The 24440-nt window shown below is 33.3% G+C and overlaps 2 protein-coding genes across 3 annotated transcripts; both read right to left on the bottom strand.

Annotated features, from left to right (window-relative positions):
- Positions 1 to 1089: 1089 nt before the first annotated feature.
- On the bottom strand, positions 1090 to 19209 carry LOC141334625 (gametogenetin-binding protein 2-like). The gene is made up of 14 exons (XM_073839777.1): positions 19089 to 19209; positions 16480 to 16590; positions 16159 to 16239; positions 14454 to 14707; positions 13130 to 13228; positions 12511 to 12624; positions 12202 to 12411; positions 11155 to 11329; positions 10145 to 10321; positions 9314 to 9461; positions 8181 to 8306; positions 4688 to 4842; positions 3021 to 3263; positions 1090 to 1858 (listed from the first exon to the last, which is right to left on the bottom strand). The coding sequence occupies exons 2-14, from the start codon at positions 16570 to 16572 to the stop codon at positions 1682 to 1684; spliced, it is 2052 nt and encodes a 683-aa protein (XP_073695878.1). The 5' UTR covers positions 16573 to 16590; positions 19089 to 19209; the 3' UTR covers positions 1090 to 1681.
- A 1658-nt stretch (positions 19210 to 20867) lies between these two features.
- LOC141335815 (phosphatidylinositol-glycan biosynthesis class W protein-like) lies at positions 20868 to 24350 on the bottom strand. Of its 2 annotated transcripts, XM_073841369.1 has the most exons (3): positions 24270 to 24350; positions 24090 to 24170; positions 20868 to 22392 (listed from the first exon to the last, which is right to left on the bottom strand). In XM_073841369.1, exon 3 carries the CDS (start codon positions 22387 to 22389, stop codon positions 20917 to 20919), a length of 1473 nt encoding a protein of 490 aa, XP_073697470.1. In that variant the 5' UTR covers positions 22390 to 22392; positions 24090 to 24170; positions 24270 to 24350; the 3' UTR covers positions 20868 to 20916. The 2 variants fall into 2 exon arrangements, with proteins under 2 accessions (XP_073697470.1, XP_073697471.1); XM_073841370.1 differs by lacking the exon at positions 24270 to 24350 and having other exon boundaries at positions 24090 to 24220.
- Positions 24351 to 24440: the final 90 nt, after the last annotated feature.

Raw genomic sequence — 24440 nt, 5'->3', positions numbered from 1 at the left:
ATTAAGTCAAAAGAAAACGAAAAAAAAAAATAGAAACGAAAAATGTTGCCTTGGCAACAACCTTAATTAAAATAATTGTAAAAATATATTTCTTTTATTTTATTTCAAGTAACATTTTTATGGTTATAAAATAATAGATTTTTATTTGAATATATTTCAAAATGTAATTTATTCCTGTGATTTCAAAGCTTAGCTTAGCATCATTACTCCAGTCACATCCTTCAGAAATCATGTAATATTCTGATTTGCTGCTCAAAAACATTATTATTATGTTGAAAACTGCCGAGTAGAATTTTTTCAGGTTTCTTTGATGAATAGAAAATTCAGAAGAACAGCATTGGTCTTTTGTGAAATTATGCCTTTATCATTACTTTTTATCAATTTAAAGCATCCTTGCTAAATTAAAGTATTATTTTCTTATTATACTTCTATATTTGTAAAATTATACTGACTCCAATCTTTTAAATGCTATAGTATGTTACAAAAGCTTTATCAACAGCTGAATTAGTTTGTTTTTATATTTCCTGCATTCATTTTAATTGTTGTAATAATACTTTTATCTTTGTATTTTTTTTCTTTATAGTTTTTATTTCAGTTTTAGTTGTTTAAGTAAAAAAAAAAAAAACTAACTACAAATTAAGGAAAACAAATATATATATAAAAAAAATTATTTATATATATATATTTTACATATTTTTGTTTGTTTATTTCAAGTAACATTTATGGTTTTAGTTAACTGTAGTTAATTTTTTTATTTTTATTATTGGCACTGTGTAACCTTCTAAACTTTCAGCAATCTTTTAGCCAACTCTGATAATCTGTACTTTTATAAAGTATGAGGAGGAAAAAGCAGAACAAGACACACCATCTAGTGGCTGAATATAGTTCTAACATTTAACAAGTGTTATGATAACTATTTAAAATAAAATGCATTATTAAAGTAAAATTGTTTCAACAACCTTTATATGAACTTAAGTCATTTTTATATGCCAACCAAATATGATGTTTACAAACCTGCACAGCAATACAAACACCCAAAAGAGACATAATTATTCATGTTTTACAGAGAAAACACATTCAAATCTGATGCATATTAATAAATATTCTTTATTTTGTAAATTTTGCACATTGCTTTCAACATCACATCCAGTCTCCTCCTTTATAAATGGATGTTTTCATCTTCCTGTAAAATCTTTTTCTTCAGATAATTATTTCTGTACACATTTATCGGTACAATTCTTGCCACTAAAACGGTCACAGTCAGTGAAACGATTTGGGAGAAAACAAAAAAAACAAAGAAATGTTTAACAAACAATACATTAAGACTACCAACACCTAACCCTACAAGTCAAGGCCTGCAAGCTCCATGATCAAATGAACAACTGTGTTCCTAACGACCTGCTCCCTAATCGACGTGTCAAGAGAGAAAGGAAAACAAAGCCAGCTGTGATTGGTTGAGAAGGACTGAGAGTGAAAGAAGAGGTGCCTGAAGGGGGAAGACGTGTATATAGACGCGAAAGACGTGTAACGTTACCCAGCAAACATGAACGTATTCAAATACAGCGCTGAAATTGATTCTCTAACCCATTTCATATTCCCAAACTCAATGCAGCAGTGATCATGAGTGTTTTGACGCTCTATAAAAATAAGTGAGAGTTAGTGTGCGTGTGCGGCGGTCAGCCTAGTTGACGCTGGTGGCGGGCAGCCACTCTCCGCGGCAGTATTTGGTGAAGCGATCTTTAAGGTGCTGTCTGTACTGGTCTCGTGTGCGGTAGAACGATTTGTTGTTCTCGACGAACGACTGGATCTCGTCCTGCGTCAGACAGTTCTCCTCATCTGAGGTCACTTCAGATTCATTCTGTCCACAAAGAAATCACAGCAAAAAGTCATGACTTGCAAGACATTTTACAAATGGGTCAAAGACAAAAAAGGGTTTACTGCTTTAAATTGTTGTTTTTCTGAGCAAAAAAAATATTTAAATGTTTCCTGTTTAATTTAATTGCATTTTTGTTTTTCTGAGCAAAAAATAAATATCACTCATTTGACCTTAATTTGCAGAAGACACACACTAAAATGTCATTCAGTGTAACAATCTTGTCAGGCATACATTTACAACAAAAAACTATTTATGACATATTAAAAGATGAGTTACTTTCACCCCAAAAATCCTAATTAGTTGAAATTCTACACTATCCTACAGGTTTTGCCCATTTGTCAGTAAGAATGTTTTACTCATTTAAAACACAATGAAACTTAATATGCTCCCTTATTCTTTCATATATTTTAATATGTACAAGTCCACATAAGCATGCTGTTTAAATTTTTACATAAATATTGTTACGCCGAATGACATTGTAACATTATTTCAACCAAATTTTGCCTTTTTTTTCCAAAAACCATTTGAAACTTTAAAGTAGACACTTTACTTACATTTAATGCGCTTTCTATGGACAAGAAAATCACTTTTGTAAATTTCTTTTGATGTGAACATCTTAACATCTTTTAGATTTATTAAATTAAGATGTTTTGCAGCTAAAATGTAACTTGTAACATCATCCAAATACATATATTGCATGTCAAGTTTTTTTAAATCATTATTATTATAATTATTACTATTAACAATTACATAAATTATTTTACAAAAATGACAACAGCACAAATCAAAATGGTTAAAAAACAAACTAAAATGAAAAAAAAAAAAACTCAAATTTTCTCACTCAAAAAACTCACATCACAAAAAGGCATGACTATATTGCTAAAACTTAAACAAAACTTAAAACACCTTGGCAAATAATTAAAACAAGCTCAAATTTTAAAATGACTAAAACTAAAATAAAAATATATGAAGCTAAACATAAATATTTAAAAAGCGCACAACTAAATTGCTAAAACTTGCAACTAAAATAAAAGCTGAACATATAAAATGCTAAAATAGTATTAAAAAAAGTAATAAAATACACTAGTTCACAACTTGGGCTGAAAATTGGACTTAAGTTTTTGGTATCAGCTTTCAGACTCACCAGTAACTCCATGAGGCTCTTGCCGCAGCTGTTTTCCGGTGTGCAGGTGTCTGGTAAGACAGGCTGACTGTGGCAATGTCTGCTGCTGCTCACATGATGAGTGAAGCTCTCACAGGATTCACAGCATGGAGTTTCGTTGCTTCTGCACAAGTGCGGTGAAGGAGAGGGAGACTCTTGAACGGCAGCAGATCCAGATCCTCTTCTACTTCCATCTGATACACAGCTCTCCTCTGCTTTAGATCCCTATGAGAGAGGAGAAAAGATCACAAACTATGCCTTGTCGCCACTATAAAGAACCAGAATGTCAGGATATTTGGTAATTTCATATATATTAGCTTTATAATTTTGATTGCTGTTGAATCAGATGCTAGTGTCAAAAGCTGTCAGAGTTATATATACACACACAGTTGAGGTCAAAAGTTTACATACACCCTGCAGAATCTGCAAAGTATCAATTATTTCGCAAAATAAGAGGGATCGTACAAAATGCATGTTATTTTTTTATTTAGTACTGTCTGGAATAAGATATTTTACATAAGAGACATTTACAGATAGTGCACAAGGGAAAATAGTTGGATTTATGAAAAGGACCCTGTTCAAAAGTTTAAATACACTTGATTCTTAATACTGTGTTGTCACCTGAATGATCCACATATGTCTGTTTCTTTTTGTTTAGTGATAGTTGTTCATGAGTCCCTTGTTTGTCCTGAACAGTTCAACTGCCTGCTGTTCTTCAGAAAAATCCTTCAGGGACCAAAAATATTTTGGTTTTCCAGCATTTTTGTGTATTTGAACCCTTTCCAACAATGACTGTGTGCTTTTGAGATCCATCTTTTCACACTGAGGACAACTGAAGGACTCATATGCAACTATTACAAAAGGGTCAAAGAAGGAAAAACGATTTATTAAGAGCCAGGGGTGTAAACTTTTGAAAGGTATGAAGATGTGTACATTTTTCTTATTTTACCTAAGTATCTTTTTTCCTTTCATTTAGTACTGTCCTTTAGAAGCTACAGGAGATACTAAATGTTTCCAAGCAGACAAAATAAGTTAAATGTAGACTAATCTAAAAATTCAAAAAGTTTACACCCCCAGCCTTAATGCATGGTATTTCCTTCTGGAGCATCAGTGAGTGTTTGAACCGTCTGTAATAGCTGCATATGAGTCCCTCAGTTGTCCTCAGTGTTAAAAGATGGATCTCAAAATCATACAGTCATTGCTGGAAAGGGTTCAAATACACAAAAATGCTGAAAAAACAAATTATCTTTAGGACCTGAAAGATTTTTCTAAAGAACAGGAAGACAAACAAGGGACTCATGAACAACTATCATAAAACACAGCTGTGGATCATTCAGGTAACAACACAGTATTAAGAATCAAATGCATGTAAACTTTTGAATGGGGTCATTTTTATAAATTCAAAAGATTGTGTGTAAAAGTCTTATGTAAAATATCTTATTCAGGTCAGTACTAAATAAAAAAAATAACATGCATTTTGTATGATCCCTCTTATTTTGGTTAAATAACTAACATTTTGATTCTGCAATGTGTACATAAACTTTAGACCTCAACTGTATATATAAACAAACCCTGACTTGCTAAGCATCTAAACACATTAAATCAAAATTCAATTTTAAATTTTTTGGCCAAAACAAATGTGAACTCACATGCTCGCTCCTGCAAAGTGGCACCTTGTTTTTTCTTTTCTTCTTTTTATTTTTGCTCTTTATGTTGTCTTCTGAGTTTGCCCAGCACTCCACACAGCTGTCCACAGCATCCTCTTCCTTCTCCTCTGAGCAGCGGTGACTACATGAGTATTCAACTGGAGAGAAATAGTATCAAAGGAGTTGATCATTTGCAATATGTTCTAAATAATCTCCAGGTCTATTCTAAAAATGTACTAAATAATAAAATTATTATTATTATTGTTTGTTAATTGTTGCTTAATTATTATTAGTTAGCAATTTTATTGAAAATACTGCCATATTGCTGTAGTGCTCACACTGCCAGAACAATTGTTTCGCTAACAGGATATAATGGATTTTAAAATAATAAATAGGCAAGAGACTTAATCTCAAATCAATGTTTCATGTCCTTATTATTTATGTGGTGAAAAGCTGCATAATAAGTGATAAGACTGTACATTTTGCCTTAAATATCCATCTTAGAATGTTCTTTCTTTGTGGAAGCTTTAGTGAGCTGATAAAACATTTCACCTCAAATCAATATTTGTGCCCAGTTATTAGGGCCCGAGCCCAGAATTGGCTTTTGATATCTCGAACGGTTTGGCCGTGGCGGGGCGACAAATTATGGCGAGAAATGAGAAACAGGAAGTGTCTAATAACTTTGATACACTTTGTCTGATTTTGACCAAACTTCAGCAGTTTGTTCATCGTCTGATGCCGATCACAGAGATGTGACTATTATGAGTCAAAAGTTATTGCGCCACCAACTGGCAGCAGAAAGCGTGACGTTTTTAAATGCTTTAAACTCAGCCTCTTAATTTTTCTCAATTTGCTTCAAACTTCATCACAATAATGTCAAAACATGACCGATGAGAATCTGTGAAGGGCGTTATCCATAACTTTTATCATGTTGCCATGGCAACATGTCAAACTTTAAATTTTGATTTTTGTGTTTTTGAGCCACTTAAAAGGCTTAGAATTTCATGAAACTCAACACACACATCAGTATTAATGACAGTTAAACACTGATAAAAGCCCATAAATGGGCATTGAGCGGGCGCTCCATAGCGGTCACCTTTTGACAAAAGTTGGGGGGGTTACTCTCTCCTACAGTCACCAAACTCGGTAAATATATTGGACTCATCAAGCCGGACAACATTCTAATTTACACCCATTAGCTACGACCAACAGGAAGTCGGCTATTTTTATTTAAATGTGGATTTTTGGAAAAATCAGGCTGTGGAATTTAAAATACTCCTCCTAGGCCTTTCCACCGATGGCCACCAAACTCGGTCAGCATGACCTCAAGACATTGGGGACGCAAAATTGCCAGGGGAATTTTGATATCTCGAACGGTCTAGCCGTGGCGGGGTGACAAATTATGGCGAGAAATGAGAAACAGGAAGTGTCTAATAACTTTGACACACTTTGCCTGATTTTGACCAAACTTCAGCAGTTTGTTTGTCGTCTGATGCCGATCACAGAGATGTGACTATTATGAGTCAAAGTTATGGCGCCACCAACTGGCAGCAGGAAGTGTGTTGTTTGAAAAACGCTTTTAAATCAGCCTAATTTTACTCAATTTGCTTCAAACTTCATCAGAATAATATCAAAACGCGGCCGATGAGAATCTGTAAAGGAGTTCTTGATAGATCAAAGCTGTTGCCGTGGCAACGTGTCAAACTTTAACATTTGTTTCCTGTGTTTTTGAGGCAGATAACATGCTTAGAATTTCATGAAACTCAACACACACATCAGTATTAATGATAGTTAGACACTGGCAAAAGCTCATAAATGGGCGTGGAGGAGGCACTCTATAGCGCCACCTTTTGACAAAAGTTGGAGGGTTAGTTGTAGCTACAGACATCAAACTCGGTTGGTATATTGGTCTCATCAAGCCGGACATCTTTCTAATTTACACCCATTAGCTACGACCAACAGGAAGTCAGCTATTTTGATTTGAATGTGGATTTTTGGAAAAATATAGCTGTGAATAAATTCATATCACTCATAGCAGAATCAGACAATTCACACCAAACTTTGTCAACATGATGCCAAGATACTGAAGATGCTAAATTGTGAACGGCTTTGGGATATCTTGAATGGTGTTGATGTGGTGATTTATGAAAGTAACAGTAAAAAAGATGAAGAGTTATTTCCATACATCTTTAAATTGCATTATTCTAACTCATCAAAACTTTTTACATATAAAGAACAAGAAATTCTTAGGAAATACGTGTAGTTTCAGAATGTTATCATGCTCAGAGGCCCCAAAAACATTAAAAGTGTCATATATGTTTGTCAGATTAAAGCTCTAATACCAGGGATGAACACTAGAGGTCCTCATAAGATAAGGAATCGTGTATAAGAATGACAATCAGTGTATAAGAATGACAATAATGCATAGAATCAGTTGATATGTACTATACTGTCAGTGTACTTTTACATAATTATTTTGTATAGATGCTTAAAGAGCATTAAAATCATCTTTTTTAATCTTTAAAGGAAAAATTATATGATTTATATACATATATAGACTCTCACTGATAGAATTAAAAAATCTTATAAGTATGACACTATACTGCTCAGTTCACTTAATTAGAATGAGAAACAAATACATCAACTAAGTTAATGTATTTATTTTTAATATATTTGTTTATAATTATTTCACAGATATTTATAGATCATTAAAATAATATTAAAAAATTGTTGTAGATCATAAAACATGGTAACTATTTAAAATAGGGTCTCTTTTGTTAACATTGGTTAATGAACTAATAAACATGAAGGAACAACGAACAATATATTTGTACTCGATTTTCTTCAAACTTCATCAGAATAATGTAAAAACACGGCCGATGAGAGTCTGTAAAGGCGTCCCTGATGCATCAAATACTGTTGCCATGGCAAATAAAATAAAAAAATACATTCAAATATTTGTTTCCTGTGTTTTTGAGGCAGATAGCGTGCTTAGAATTTAATTTTCCATTTTAAATTTTCAGTGATTTATTATATCTTTAAAGTGCAGCATCCAAACTCTTTGGAACTTTTTTCATACAAATAACTATTCATTCTGATCAAACACAGTTCATTTCATAATTATACAAAACTCCATGAATGAAAGAAAATTAAAAACATATCTGATCTCACTCTGCTCTGCACTCTGTGTGTGTGTGTTTGTGTGGTAAGTGGCTGAGTGTAAGGAGGGGGGACGGGTGGTAAGAGAAAGAGTCAGAGAGGAGGAGAGACAGTTAGGGTTAGTCCAGAGGGTTACTGTGAATGCATGTGCCCGCTGGGCACTGTTTTCCTGATGCTACAGGGATGGAGATTGCGTTTGTGGCGAGGGCCCGCCATCGCTGCTTGCAGCTATATTTTACTTTTGTTGCCCTTCAGACACACCAGCTGGATGTGCATTATCCCATACTTATCAATAATAATAAAGACTCCTCTGTATTCACAACATTTATTTCCATACCCGATTCATCATGGTTGCAAATGCCCTCGGTGCAAGCCACATCTGAGCCCTCCCTGGATCCCGTCTCACTGCCCTCCATACTGGAACAGTAGCCACAGTCACTGCCATTACTGTGAGGCAACAGTGCTAGAAGAACAGACACATACCCACCAGTCAGGTACATTCTGGGAAACTTATGTGACCACAGCCCACAAAACCAGTCTTAAGTAGCAATAGCCAAAAATACATTGTTTGGGTCAATATTATAAATTTTTCTTTCATGCCAAAATATTTAGGTTATCAAGTAAAGATCATGCTCCATGAATATTTTATAAATTTCCTACTGTAAATATATTTCAAAATGTAATTTTTGATTATTAATATGCATTGCTAAGAACGTAATTTAGACAACTTTAAAGATTTTTTTTTAGATTTTTTGCACCCTCAGATTCCAGATATTAAAATAGGTGTATCCTGGCCAAATATTGTCCTATTCTAACAAGCCATACATCAATGGAAAGCTATTTATTCAGGTGATGTATGAATTAGGGATGCACCAAAATGAAAATACTCGGCTGAAGCCAAACAAAATTAAACACTGGGCCGAAGGCTGATAACCGAACACGGTATTTCGTGTTTTTTCCCCTCATGTATTTTGACAATTTTTTTTACCATCGCATAAATTAAATAGCCAAACTGTGCTTTTTACAGTTTTGTCTTGCTTTTCAAAAATAAATAAACAGTTTAATAATATATTTACTTAACACTTTTACATTCTAGAAGATATTATAGCCTACCAACAAAGCACAATTTAACTTAAAATGAATAAGTTTGTAATATAATATTTTTGGCCATTTTTACGACCCCCTTCTTGAATCAGGCATGTGTTTTTAATGCACAAATAAATGCAGCCTTGCTGAGCAAAGGAAAATGTTATAATAAATGTATTAATAGAGCTGTTGTAATGATTGTTATCATTCATTTTTCTGAACAACAGTAAAATTACAATACTAACATTTATGAATGTTGACTTTTATTTTGGCAGAAAACCCGCAAAAAGACTAAGTACTATTATTGCTGACTGCAGCAGATTTATGAATGTTTCTCACACATGCATAATTCCATAATTGAAGAAAAACTTAAGTGCTCTTTACCTTTCTTGGTTTTGGGGGAATGCAGGATGGAGGCGGCAGAGCAGGTGCAGGATGAACTCTCGCTGGTGATGATGACCTCCACACTGCCGACAGACTCCTCTCCACTGCCACACGACTTACAGCCGCTGTCCACAGACTCAGACGAACCCTGCGCAAACAGAAACAGGAAGTTAATTAAGACAACAGAGAAAAAGTAAGCAGCAACTAACTACACTTTTTTGTATTTACTGGAAATATATCTTACATTCAATAATGTTCACTTAATTGTAGGCCATATTATTTTTATACCATCTAAAAAAATAATTAAAATACTTTTATTCAGCAAAGATGCATTAAATCCATCAATAGTGACATTAAAGACATTTATAATCTTACAAAAGATTTAATTTCAAATAAATGCTGTTCTTCTAAAGTGAACTATCTATTCATAAAGATCTAAAAATTTGTTTCATGGTGTTCACAAAAAATATTCAGCAGCATAACCGTTTTCCACATTGATAATAATCAGAAATGTTTCTCAAGCAGCAAATCAGCATATTAGAATAATTTCTGAAGGATCACTGACACTGAAGACCGGAGTATTGATGCTGAAAATTCAGCTTTGATCACAGGAATAAATTACATTTTGTAATATATTGAAATAGAAAGCATTTATTAAATGTTAATTGTTCACAGTATTTCAGTTATTTCTCATTAAATAAATGCAGCCTTGGTGAGCAAAAGAGACTTCTTTCAGAAATGAATGGAGTACTGTAGTATTTCATGCAGTTTAATTAATATTGCTATTAGAGAAGACAGCGGAGGAGAGGAACACATTAAATGCGTCATTACCTCCTCAAGACTTTTGTCTTTTTCCCCCTCCACATCTTGTTCACACTTGTTTTTGCGTCTGTTCTTGCGTTTTTGCCTCTTTTTCTCCTGTTTGAGTTCTTTGGCTCGCTCTTCTTCGGAGAGCTCCTCACAGAGCTGCTCCAGCCGACTGATGCCCTGAACCCTCTCCACCGCCATCTGCACATCATTCAACATAAATCAAGTGTGCACATTTAATATATCACACTTTCCAAAACAGGGCAAATTAGCGTGAGAACACAAATACATAAAAGCACATATGTGACCCTTGGACCACAAAACCAGTCATAAGGGTATTTATATTTTTTGATTTATCATTTTTCCATTAAATCTGTTTTGTCTTTTATCAAATTATTCTGTTTATAAAATTAATTCATTATAGACTGTTACCAATGCATCTAACATGGTACATTTATTCACATAGACTGCTTACGCATTCAACAACTGCATAATGTTATGAGCTCTAGGTAAGTTATCTGATCAGTATGGGCATTTTATTTATATTTTTTGATTTATCATTTTTCCATTAGTTTGTTATGATAGGACAGATATGACTATTTGAAAATCTGGAATCTGAGGGTGCAAAAATTCTAAATAATGAGAAAATCGCCTTTAAATTTGTCCAAATGAAGTTCTCAGTTATGCATATTTCGAATGCATATTAATCAAAAATTAAGTTTTGAAATATTTACAGTAGACAATTAACAAAATATCTTCATGGAAGAAGATCCTGTCTTTACTTAATATCCTAATGATTTTTGGCATAAAAGAAAAATCAATCATTTTGACCCATACAATGTATTTTTGGCTATTGCTACACATACCCGCGCTACCTAAGACTGGTTTTGTGGTCCAGGTTCACAACCTAATGATCAACCAACGTGATCAAACAGGTGTTTAATATATCAATTAATGGCACAAATACCAGTAAATCACATTGCATGACTCAATTCTAGATGATTCTCAGCATGAATACCACATGAGACCATTACCTCAAAGCTTTTGCGGAGCGCATCAATGCCCAGATAAAAGAGCATCTGCCACGTCTGCTCTTCTGCCCGCAGCTTCTGCCAGATTCTGTGCAGCCGCTCATACAGGTGAATTCCTAGACATGTCAACACCTCCTCCTGTGCGATATCTATGGTCTTTGCATGTCTCTCTCTACGCCTAGAAAAGATTCAAACACTCTTAATAAAGGCATATCAATGATCATGGAATAACTAATACAAGTTCAAATTTTCAGTTGATTATATGCTCTACCAGACAAAAGATTTTGGACAGTATAAAAAATTTGATTGTTGTTGAATTAGATGCTAGTGTTAATACTTTTGAACAATAAGATTTTTAATGCCTGCATTTATTTGATTAAAAATACAGCAAAAGCAATATTATTGTGAAATATTTTTACTATTTAAACTAACTGTTTTCTATTTGAATATATTTTAAAATGTTATTTATTCCTGTGATCAAAGCTAAATTTTCAGCATCATTACTCCAGTCTTCAGTGTCACATGCTTCTTTAGAAATAATTCTAACACGCTAATTTGATGTTCAAGAAACATCTTTATTATAACAAATATTTAAAAGTTGAATATATTTATTCAGGATTTTTTGATGAATAGAAAGATCCAAAGATCAGCATTTATATGAAATAAAAAGCTTTTGTAACATTATACACTATAATATTCAAAAGCTTTGAGTCAGTATAACTTTTTTAGGGAAATTATATATAAAGAAATTATAGAAATTAATACTTTTATTCAGCAAGGATGCTTTAAATTGATCAAAAGTGATGATAAAAAATTTTACAATGTTACAAAATTATGTTCTTCTGAACTTTCCATTCATCAAAGAACCCTGAAAAAAAATCCACTCAGCTGTTTTCAACATAATAATAAATGTTTTTTTGAGCTGCAATTCAGAATATTAGAATGATTTCTCTGTTCCACTTACTGTATGAAAACTTCTGACTGGTAGCATATAACATTAATGCACATTACACAGAATCAAACAAACACAATAAGGACTGAATCACTCACTCATAACCTCCAGCGAACTCTGGTTCTGCTCGGCCCAGTAAGTGTGCGATGAAGTCAGTCTCGCAGCAGACGTGGATGTGACGCTCATGGGGGCAGCAGCGTAAACCCTCATACAGAGCTGCACAGTAGCCCTTCTCTTTGCTGCAGTCCAGATCTCCTACCAGGATGTTATACGCTCGCAGAACCTTGTTCTTACAGTCAGTACAGAACCTGAGAACAATGTTGCAAAAGACGCAACCAATAAAAATCAGTCACTGAGCCAATTATTTAAGAGAAATGCATTGAGATCACAAGGTCACAATCTCTCACCGGTGTTTGCGCAGGTACGTCTCCAAAGTCTCCAGCAGAGAGGCGCTGTCAATCAAAACCACTTCATCACGGCACTCCTGTGACATCAGCTCCCACACGTCCATCCAGCTGCCCCTGCAGGACCATAACCACGGTTAGCAAACAACCTACTGATATAGTCACTTGTATCTCTCTACGAGGGTCAGAAAATGTTTTTTGTTTTATTATGAGGCAATATTTGCCCTGAGACTAATTTCCAATACCATTTTTAGGCATTACCTCATTAAATAAATCTGTTTTGTCTTTTATCAAATTATTCTGTTTATAAAATTAATTCATTATAGACTGTTACCAATGCATCAAACATGGTACATTTATTCACATAGACTGCTTACGCATTCAACAACTGCATAATGTTATGAGCTCTAGGTAAGTTATCTGATCAGTAGGGGCATTTTTGACCATTTATGTTGAATTTGAGAGGCATTTTTGCCCCAAGCCCCAATTTGTTCCCACTACTGATCCAAGACTTTCATTGATTCCTTATTTCATTGGTTATTAAGGAAGCACAGAAGAAGAAACTGTCATCTCAAACACCAAAAGTGACATGATGATTAAAAACAAAAAGTTACTGACTCACCCTAAAGGCTTCGGTTTGTGCGTGTCTAAAGAGTGCAGCTGACAGCGTTTGTTCTTTTTACTCTTGGGAATGGAATCAATTACATTGTTTAACTTTGACCTACAACAAGGGAAGAAAAAGCACACATATTAATATAAAAAACAACAACTAAATCATAGAAGCAAAGGAAAACAAATGAAATGATTGAAAATGCATATCCTTTACTTAATACATAACTTCCAAAGTGTAGGTTGAAGCTTAAAGGTTTACTTCACTTTCAGTAGAGAAAAATTTCCTGATAATGTCATCCAAGATATTCATGTCTTACTGTCTTTAGTCGGAAAGAAATACGATTTTTGAGGTAAACATTACAGGATTTTTCTCCATATAGTGAACTTCAATGGGGATCAACGGATTGAATGTTGAAAATGCAGTTTTAATACAGCTTCAAAGACCTTTAAACAATCGGTCATTTTCTTAAAAAAATATATTTATACACTTTTTAACCACTAATGCTCATCTTGTCTAGCTCTATGATGCACATGCATTCTCTGCTCTTCAGTTTTAGACAGGGTATGTGGAAAAACTCCAGTCTCATTTTCTCCTCCAACTTCAAAATCGCCCCAACATCGCTGTTTTAGCTTTTTTTCTAAAGGGAATTTGACCTTCTTTGCACGTTCACTTTGTAAACACTGGGTTGGTACTTCTGCAGAGATGTAGGATGATTTTGAAGTTGGAGGAGAAAATGATTTGGGAGTTTTTCAACATACCCTAACTGTACTGAACCGGAGTGCACAGAGTACGCATGCACATTCATTTACTTAAGTATATAAATTGTAATTGTTTTTTAGAAAATAACCAATCGTTTCACTAGATGAGACCCTTTTTCCTCAGCTGGGATCATGTAGAGCCCTTTGAAGCTGCACTGAAACTGCATTTTTTTTAAATGCATTGTTTTCTTCAATCCATTGAGCACCATTGAAGTCCGCTATATAGAGAAAAATCTTGGACTAACTCATTTCTTGGTGACTGAAGAAAGAAAGACATGAACATCTTGGATGACATGAGGTAAGTAAATCATCAGGAAATTTTAATTTTAGAAGTGGAGTAATCCTTTAATTTCATTGGATTGTAAGGCTATGATGACGGTGATTAAAATTACAATTTTTCCTGCCCATCATTAAGAAAAATTACAAAGATTATGTTTTCATTTTGCTCAGTGCACCTCACACGCAATAAGACCAGGAACATTAAATTAAAAAGAAAACTGGTCAGTTTGATTTTATGTAATCTCGAATTGGTCTGAGGCAAATGTTGGACACTAAACAGCGTCTGTAACACTTACCCATGAACATAAAAGAGCGTGTAAAGCTTCCTGGGGTCTGTGAGACACGCGCGAGTGACTGACAGCACTCCAGAGGATCCCACAGTGAGCGGTTCCAGTGCAAAGTACCCAGAATCCGTGAGCTGAGAGAACAGGCGCTCCACGCTGCGCCGGCAGCCCACGCACGGCACCGACTGAGACAGAGCGTTGAAGACCTCACGGGACATTACCATCAACGCCATGTTCAGGTCCTGCTGCTTTAACATGCTGTGATGCTGGTAGAGGAAAAACACAGGTTGGAAAGTGAAGCTGAAAGCCATTTTTTGCACTTTGTGCCTCTGTCAAAGTGGAAAAGTGAGATATATATATATATAAGAAGAATCAGTTATTAAACATCAAATAAGCGAGCATTTGAGGTTAAAAAGTATATAAATTGTCAATTTGTTTAGAAAATAACCGATCGTTTCACTAGATAAGACTCTTCCTCCTCGGCTGGGATCGTTTAGAGCCTTTTGAAGCTGCATTTAAACTGCATTTCAAACTTTGGGGCGCCATCCAAGTCCATTATAAAGAGAGAAATCCTGAAATACTTTCCATCTTGGATGACAAGGGGGTGAGTACATTATCTGTATGTTGTTGTTATGAAAGTGAACAAATCCTTTAAGCGCAATCATCATACTGTGAATAGATTTGTGGCTGATTCAGAGCACAGAAGGGTTCGTGCAGGTGAAAGCATAATGAGGAAGGTTTTTGCCAGACAAGTATATCAAATTAAGAGAGCAGCTGCTAAAATGCCATTACAAAGCAGCAAACAGGTATTTGAAGCTGCTGGTGCCTCTGGAGTCCCCGCGAACCTCAAGGTGTAGGATCCTCCAGAGGCTTGCAGTTGTGCATAAACCTACTATTTGGCCACCCCAAACCAAATGCTCACAAGCAGAAACAGCTGCAGTGGGCCCAGACATACAAGAAGACTAATTTTCAAACGGTCTTGTTTACTGATGAGTGTCGTGCAACCCTGATGGTCCAGATGGATGGAGTAGTAGTGGAGTAGGTTGGTGGATGGCCACCATGTCCCAACAAGGCTGCAACATCAACAAGGAGGTGGCAGAGTCATGTTTTGGGCCGGAATTATGGGGAGAGAGCTGGTAGAGCTGGTCAACCCTATTGAGAACCTTTGAAAGCATCCTCAAGCAAAAGATCTACGAGGGTGGGAGGCAGTTAGCACCAAAACAGCAGCTCTGCGAGGCTATTCTGACATCCTGCAAACAAATTCAAGCAGAAACTCTCCAAAAACTCACAAGTTCAATGGATGCAAGAATTGTGAAGGTGATATCAAAGAAGGGGTCCTATGTTAAGATGTAACTTGCCCTGTTAGGATGTTTTTGATTGAAATAGCTTTTGTTTTCAGTAAATATGACCTTTTTTCCTCAATTTTTTTTTTTTTGCTCTGTTGTGCATAATTTGGAACCGTGTTTTTTCAATTTTTTATTTATTAAATAAATATTGTTATCATTAGGAGGTTTGTTCAATAAAATTGAAATTATACCCTAATGGTTGATGACTTGAAAATTATACTGACTGTCATTTGCATTGACTAATTATGAAAATCAGAGAAAGATATCATTTGCATAATCATGTGGAACGGGGTGTACACAGATTTATGATAGTGACAGGCCAGAATTAAGTTCATTACCAACTGTGAAAATAAAAATGTGTCATTGTTTACCTCAATAAACTGCTTCATTTGTGAACTGTTGATCTGATAGCTGTCAAAGTCCAGAACACTGTCAGGAAACTCCATCACCATCTACAACATAAACACATATATATCATCAAAACAATGCAATGCTTCTTCCTATATAATCCTTTGACTTTAGTTTGCTTTCATGAATGCATATATAGGTAAAATAAAATTGCTTAATACTAAAGTGCTGGTATTGGCTTCTAACATAGCAAATTGACAGATCAATAACACACAATAAGACGGTATATATTTTTTTAAGTAAATAGGTTCAATGTTAATTTCACATTGAATAAATGATCTTACCGTAAGCGAGTCATCGATGTACAGGGGAATTTGGCGTGCAAGAAACAGATAGTCCTCTTCGCCATCCCTGCAGACAGCAACCAGACGTGCCATTTCTTTGCCCAGATTTGCCTGTTAGTGTGTGGACACGATCTCAGTTAGTTGTGCATTCACAATATCACGTCCACTATGAGTTTCAATACAGGCCACTTTTCATTTTCCACAAATGTCATTTTTCTGTATTTATGGACAATATTTATAAGTATGACCCATGTGAATTTTAGTAACTATTGTAGTTTTACTTTTGGGTAACACTTTATTTTAATTTGTCCTTGTTACATGTACTTACTATTATAACTTAATAATAAAATTTGAATATTTATTATGAAATACTTGCTTTTTACAGTAAAGTAGTATTATTGCAATAATAATGATATTTCCTGATTTTTTTATAATTTAAACAAATCCAATTAAAATATATGTATTATTATATACAGCACAATAGTTTTGTTGCAACAGTAATATTTATTTCATTTTTAGAATAAAAAAAATCAAATTAAGACAAAATATTATTATTATTATTATTATTATTAAATGCTTGTTTTTTTACAATTTTAAAATTTAAATCAAATTAAGATATTTATTATTACCATTATTAAATACAAGTACAATAGTATTATTGCAATTAAAGGATCTCACATGCAAATTTTATTTTCATGTTTTTTAAATTAATTTATAATCATTTCTTCACATAATCATTTTTTAATAATTAGTTTTTTTACATGATTTATTATTTGATTATTTTTATCATTTTAAGTATTTTATCATTTATTATGTTTCTATATTTTATATTTCATATTTTTCTTGATTATGCATTTTCATTATCGTTTCATTATTCTCTAATGATTGTGAGGTTTCATGAATTGTTTTGTCTGTAAGAATGAGAAACAGATACAAGGGAATATTTATGGAAACCCATATATAATATATTCCTTTGTTTATTGTTTAAAGAAAAATAATATTGCTCGTTTAAAGCATACAAAAGTATGCTTTAAAAAAGTAATATTTAATTTTAAAATGTGAATAATAAAATAATATATTTGTTAGTAATACTTGTTTTTACAGTACAATAGTATTATTAATAGTAATATTTCTTTGCTTAATATGTAATATTCAAAAATAAATTATAATTATTAAATGCTTGTTTTTTTACAGGGTGTTTTTTTTTACAGTTTCAATTTTTATTTTCATGTTTTTTTTTATTAATTTATAATCATTCATTTACATATTCATTATTTACATGATTTGTTATTTTTTATCATTTCTCATGATATCATTTTAAGAATTTTATCATCTATTCATTTATTATGTTTCTATATTTTATATTATTTTTCTTGCTTACGCATTTTCATTATTCTCTAATGATTGTAGGGTTTCATGAACTGTTTTGTCTGTAAGAATGAGAAACAGATGCAAGGGAATGTTTATGGAAACCCATATATAATATATTCCTTTGTTTTATATTTATTGTTTAAAGAATAATACTATTTTTACAGTACAAAAGTATGATTAATTTTAAAATTTAAATAATAAAATGAAAATGTTTATTGACTTATTTGTTTAATTACAATAATAAACAATTAAAATAATAATAAAACTAATACACAATTTTATATTTTCACATGCCTGCTTTTCTTAACTAGATTAATACAATGTTTGTCCATTTCTAAAATGCAAACACTGGTTTCCCAGCAGCCCTTGTAGCTTTGCTAAGGATTATTAGCTTACACATACACTCTTATCTGACTACAGAGGCTTAAACACTTACTATCCCCAGCTCTACACCCCAATCTGAATCAAACACGTATGCACATGCATCATATGTGCACATATATGTACAAAAGCGTCAAATAAATGCAATAATTCCTTTATCAGATGTGCAAGTATAAAGAGGTCAAGCCACATAACGTGCTAACAATGAGCAGCTAAACAATCAAACACTAAACCAGCATCTAAAAGCTCTAAAATATCTAAAAACACAATTCAGATCATATTCATATTAAATAAGCTTGGCAGTCTGGTAGTCACGACGATAATTAAACAATCAGAGCTGTAATAATTGCACTCATGTTCGCTGCAATGACACATTTGCTAATTAGCCTGTTAGCCAGCGAAATGCTCACACCCACCTGTAGAGTAACTTTAAAGAGTCATTTAATATATCTAACGCTGCAGGGATGGAATCTGAGTTTATCTTACAAAAAAGAAACAATTTTGTGTGTCCAAGTCAAATTAGCACACGGCTAAACTGAAAGTTTTTCCCTCAGGATGATTAGCATGCTAGTTCTGTCCGTAGCTTGCCTGAGGGAGCTGCTCGGCAATTTTAAACCTAACAAAGTATGTGTTATTGCATACTAAACAGAGTGCAGATGTATTTTTTAAACCATACAAGCTTTTTAAATTCAAAAGTGTCTCTGCAAAGATCTACTTTGGCTGACGGACTGACATCTTCAGTATTAACTCGACCCATTCCGGGTTTATCCTCAACGTGATGTTACTTTTTTCAGCCGTTATTGCACTCAAAATAGCGACTAAATGCACAAATATGAAGCTGCAGCTGTCGTACTCACCTGTTTTCGAAAGTTGTTTCTTTTTTTTTTGGACAAAAACAAACAAGTGCGACAGAGGCGTATGTGGCAAGCGAATGTTCTATGACCCTTGGCCCCCTAATACGTCAGAAAGTAGTTCCGGGCTCTGAGGGCTTGACGTATGCAGTTTGATTGACACATGGGTGGAGATTATTTTGCACGATCGAGAAACATTTAAAATAGGTAGATATAATATATTAACCTTATCTAAAAGTTAATCGATTTATATGATCGTATATGTGGTGATATATTAATTAACAATAATTAAATAGTTTTAAATGAATGTTTAAAAAAGTGTAAATTATTGGTCGTTTAGTATTAAAACTTAATGTCAATTAAATGTCTAATTTTAAGTTTTTTAATTAAATATTATTTAATTAAAATAAAAAAAAGTTTAAATGCATTTTTTTCTAATTCTTCATCATTATTGTTCATGTAGTTTTATGACATAATAGTCTTTTTTTATTAGTATGCATGCATTTTTAATTATCACATATTAGTTAAATTAATATGTGCATTAAATATTTGTTCATTTTTTTAATTCTTTCAGTTATTTCCATATAGTTTTATGACTTGATCTTTACATATTAGATTGCATAATTAAAATATGAAATATGAAATATTTGCTTAATTTTTTTTCTTTCTTTTCTTTTTACAATTATTTTTACTTAAATTAAAAGACTTTTATTCTTGCAGTTTTTATGATTAGTTTAAATATTATTTAAATAAATAATTACATTAAATATTTGTTAAAATTGCATTTTTCCATGTAGTTTTATTACTTAATTTTTAAAATAGTTAAAATATTTAATATGAAATATTTTATTAATTGTCTTTCTTTTCTTTTCTTTTCTTTTCTTTTTACAATTTTTTTCATATAGTTTTATGACTTAATATCAAAGTCTAATGAAAGAATAATAGTAGTAATAGTAGTAATATTAAAATTTTGTACAATTAGTATGCATGCAGTTTTTATGATCATATATTAGCTGAAATATAAATAAAATAACTAGAAAATAATATTTGTTTAAATAGCATTTTTCTAATTCTTTCACAATTATTTCTATATAGTTTATGACTTAGTTTTTGCATATCAGCTTGCTTATTACTTAAAATATTTAATTAAAAGACCTTATAAAATATTTGGATGAAAATATTTATATAAATATTTAATATTAGACTTAATATTAATTAAAATTTTAATTAAAAGGAATGATAGTGCTGGGCAATGATTAATTGGGATTAATCACATCCAAAATAAAGTATTTTGTGTACATAATGTATGTGTGTACTGTGTATATATTATGTATATTTGAATACACACACATGCATGTATATATTTAAAAAAATGTTATGTTTATATATTAAATATATTTATATGTAGTATAAATTATACGAATTTACATATATGTAAATATTTTCATAATACATGTTGTATGTGTGTGTCTCTAGCTATACATAATAAATATACACAGTACACACACATATATAAACAAAAACGTTTATTTTGGATGCGATTAATCGCAATTAATCATTGCGCAGCACTAGAGTAACATCAGCATTTTCCAAATTCGTTTACAATTATAATGCATGCAGCATTGTGCTATTTGCATCTGTAATGGTATTTGCATCTGTTAACATGAAATAAACATATTTAGATTCATATCTCATATATGACACTTACAGCAGCAGTGTATTTACACATTACGCATTACATTTTATTTGCACTTTGCAAACTATTTATATACAGCACATTTCAGAGCAGTTAAAACGAGAATGCCATTCAGAAAAATACAGTGTAATCTGGTGTTTACCAGAACTTAATTGTTATTTTATTGATATGCAATATGAATATGACTAAGCTATTCATAAACATATACGAAAGCAAAACACTTACAGCTAAAACATCGCTGCTGTTCAGTGTGTTGACTAACACATTGGTCAAACCAGTCATTAAATTTGCTAGTAGGAAATATAACAACTGATTCCGGTTAACAGACTGTACGAGGCATAATGCATCCATGCTTTTTTTCATTTTCTCACCCGTTAATGACTTCTTGTTTTGATATGGACACCACGACACAGACACAAATGAAAAATTAGAGATGGCTTTAGAAAAAAGCAGCAGTATATCAGCAATGCTTATGCAAGAGAGAAAAAGCAAAGCCTGTGCTACAGTCCAAACACAGAAGGAAAGGTTGGCCATTCTGCGTGAAACGGGCTCAGTGGATATCTGACATACGTATAAAGCGCAGAACAACCCAAAACTGCTTAACAGGAGGTTACGGATCACTCTGATCCAGTCTTTAACCAAATTTCTGCTTTGCATGAGGTAGTGGCCCACCTGAACCCCAGCCATATAGATGGCAATGTAACCCACAACTGAGAAGATGCCCTCTCTGTTTGCCTGCAGAAATCCTGAGCGCTCATTATTATAAATAAGGAAGGATTTCAGATCTGTAGTCTCCAAAACAACCTGGTAGGTTCCACCAATGAGAAGAGCAAGAAGCCATGAGGAGTTCACAGGAAAAACAGCCAGAAGTGAAGATGCCACCACTTTGACGATGGCGAGCGTGAAGAAGAAGTTCCAGTGAACTCCGTATTCTGTCACATGCTCATGGTAGCCGGATGATTTGACGCTTGCAAGTCTCACAAACCCTAACAAGACTAACGGCCAGACGGAAATCACCTGTTTAAACACATGAGTGATTTTTGAGCCTTGAATGTTCTTTCCTCTTGCTTCTGGACACACCAATGCATTAGCCATTACATACGCTCCAACGCCAAAATCCATCACCCCCGTTCCGTACGTCTCCGTTTTTGCATAACGTCTTGGGAAGACGCTAAAATCAACAGCCAAGATGCTTATGGCTGTCTTCACGTTGACCAGAACTCGAAACACGGTTACAAACGGGACCAGGTTGGATTCTACTCTGCTTTGGACAAACCTGTGGAGGGAACCTTGATATGGATGCTTTCTATTCTTGTATAGGAGGTATAGGACAACAAAGTCAACTACAGCAATGCCGATGATGACATAGTGAAGGATGTCGCTCAGTACGGTGCATGACAGGACCAAAGGCATTATTAGTGTTGTGAAGTCTAGCAGGAGATGGACTCCCCAGGAGAATGGAAGGACTCCTTTTCCCAGGTGGAAGACTATTAGGAATAGTCCTCGGCTGAGAAAACACACCGGGGCTAAGAAGGATCCCAGCGAAACCTCTGTCAGGGTCGTCCCGTTGTGATTGCTGACAAATGCAACTTTTACTTCTGCTGATGCCATTGTCTGTAAAAAGAGACAAGCATGACAATTAGTAGTTGATGCAACTACTAATATGAAAACACACACATACAGTTGAAATCAAAAGTTGACAGAATCTGCAAAATGTTAATCATTTTATGATAAAATTCATGTTATTGTCTATTTAATACTGGCCTGGATAAGCTATTCCACATACAAGATGTTTACATATAGTCCACGAGAGAAAATAATACTTGAATTTATAAAAAAGACCCCGTTTACACACACTTGATTCTTAATACTGTGATGTTACCTGAATGATCCACAGCTATGTTTTGTACCTTGTTTGTCCTGAACAGTTCAACTGCCTGCTGTTCTTCAGAAAAATCCTTCAGGTCCCATAAATTCTTTGGGTTTTCAGCATTTTTGTATATATGAACCCTTTCCAACAATGACTGTATCATTTTGACCTTTTTTCAACCGAGGGACTCACATGCAACTATTACAGAAAGTTCAAAGAAGGAAAAACAAAGCATTAGGAGCCAGGGGTTTGAACCTTCTGTAATAGTTGCGTATGAGTCCTTCAGTTGTCCTCAGTGTGAGAAGATGGATCTCAAAATCACACAGTCATTATTGGAAAGGGTTCAAATACACAAAAATACTGAAAAACCAAAGAATTTGTGGGACCTGAAGAATTTTTCTGAAGAACAGCAGACAGTTTAACTGTTCAGAACATATAAGGGATTCATGAACAACTATCACTAAACAAAAAACAAACAAAGAAACAAAAAAAAAAAAAGGAAACAACAGTATATTAAGAATCAAGTGTTTGTAAACTTTTGAACAGGGTCATTTTCAAAATTCAGCTACAATTTTTTCTTGTGGACTGTGTAAATGTCTTTTATGTGAAATATCTTTTTCAGATCAGTTCTAAGCTGCAAGGTGTGTGTAAACTGTTGAAATATTATTTAATTAAAAGAACATTAAATATTTGTTTCAGACGTTGTTTTTTTTTTAGATTCTTTTACAACCAGTTTTCATATAGTTGTATGTTTTTATAACTAGTATGCATGCAATTATTATGATCAAATATTAGATTCATGGAAGATTTGAAATATTTTTTTTCCTAATTATTTTACAAAAAAAATGTTCATATAGATTCCATATAGTTGAGGACTTAATTAAAAGCCCAATTAAAAGACTTGGGAGCAATTACTTTACAGAAACTATGCATTCAGTTTTTTTATGATGAAATACTAACTAATTTAAAGACTACATGAAATATTTGTTTAAAATGCATGTTTCTAATATTTTCATACTGTTTTAGCACTTAATGTTAATTTAAATGTAATTAAAAGACATCATACTATCTATAAAAGAGCATTTTAAATTATTTTATAATTATTGTGCAATGCATGCATGATCACATATTAGTTCGAACATAATTTAATTAAAAGACAAGACATTTTTTCCAACTGCATTTTCCTATTATTTTACAATTATTTTTCATATTATTTCATACAGTTTTTTTTTAGATCCATAGATATACTGTATAAATACATAAATACATAGTAACATGCACACATATGTATATCGAAATGACAAAATTAAGAATGCAGTGGTAGTTTTGATCTCAAAGGTTTATGTTAAAATAACTCCAGATATTAAAGCAATTAAATTAGGAAACACATTTATTAAAGCTCTTTCTTTATAATATGGAAATTAGAAAAAATGTGACCTACCTCTTTTCGTCTGATGTGTGAACATTAGATAAATCAGGTAAGTTTAGACTAAACTGCAGAGACCAGCATTACAGCAGTGGCCTGTCAGGATAAACCGGTTTAGCATAGTAAACATGGACCGACATATCGTTACTGTACTTGTATATCTTTGATAAATAGTAAAATAAACCTTCGTCTTACAGATCGTTCATTCTTCCGTAATAATCCTCACTTTACAAAAAAGTGCAGCCACACTTTGGGTTTGGGATGCTTCTCTTCCGCATTGGGCGTGGCTTTCAGGTAAACGTCATTGTATGGGCGTCAAGTTTAAATTGCGTGACGTCGCTGCGCGTGTCAGTTGCCGCCGGTTAG

Source organism: Garra rufa, chromosome 5 (assembly GCF_049309525.1).
Source record: "Garra rufa chromosome 5, GarRuf1.0, whole genome shotgun sequence".
In the NCBI taxonomy this organism is placed as follows: Eukaryota; Metazoa; Chordata; class Actinopteri; order Cypriniformes; family Cyprinidae; genus Garra; species Garra rufa.
Note: the sequence above shows the minus strand (reverse complement) of the source record. Positions and strands in the feature narration are given on the sequence as shown.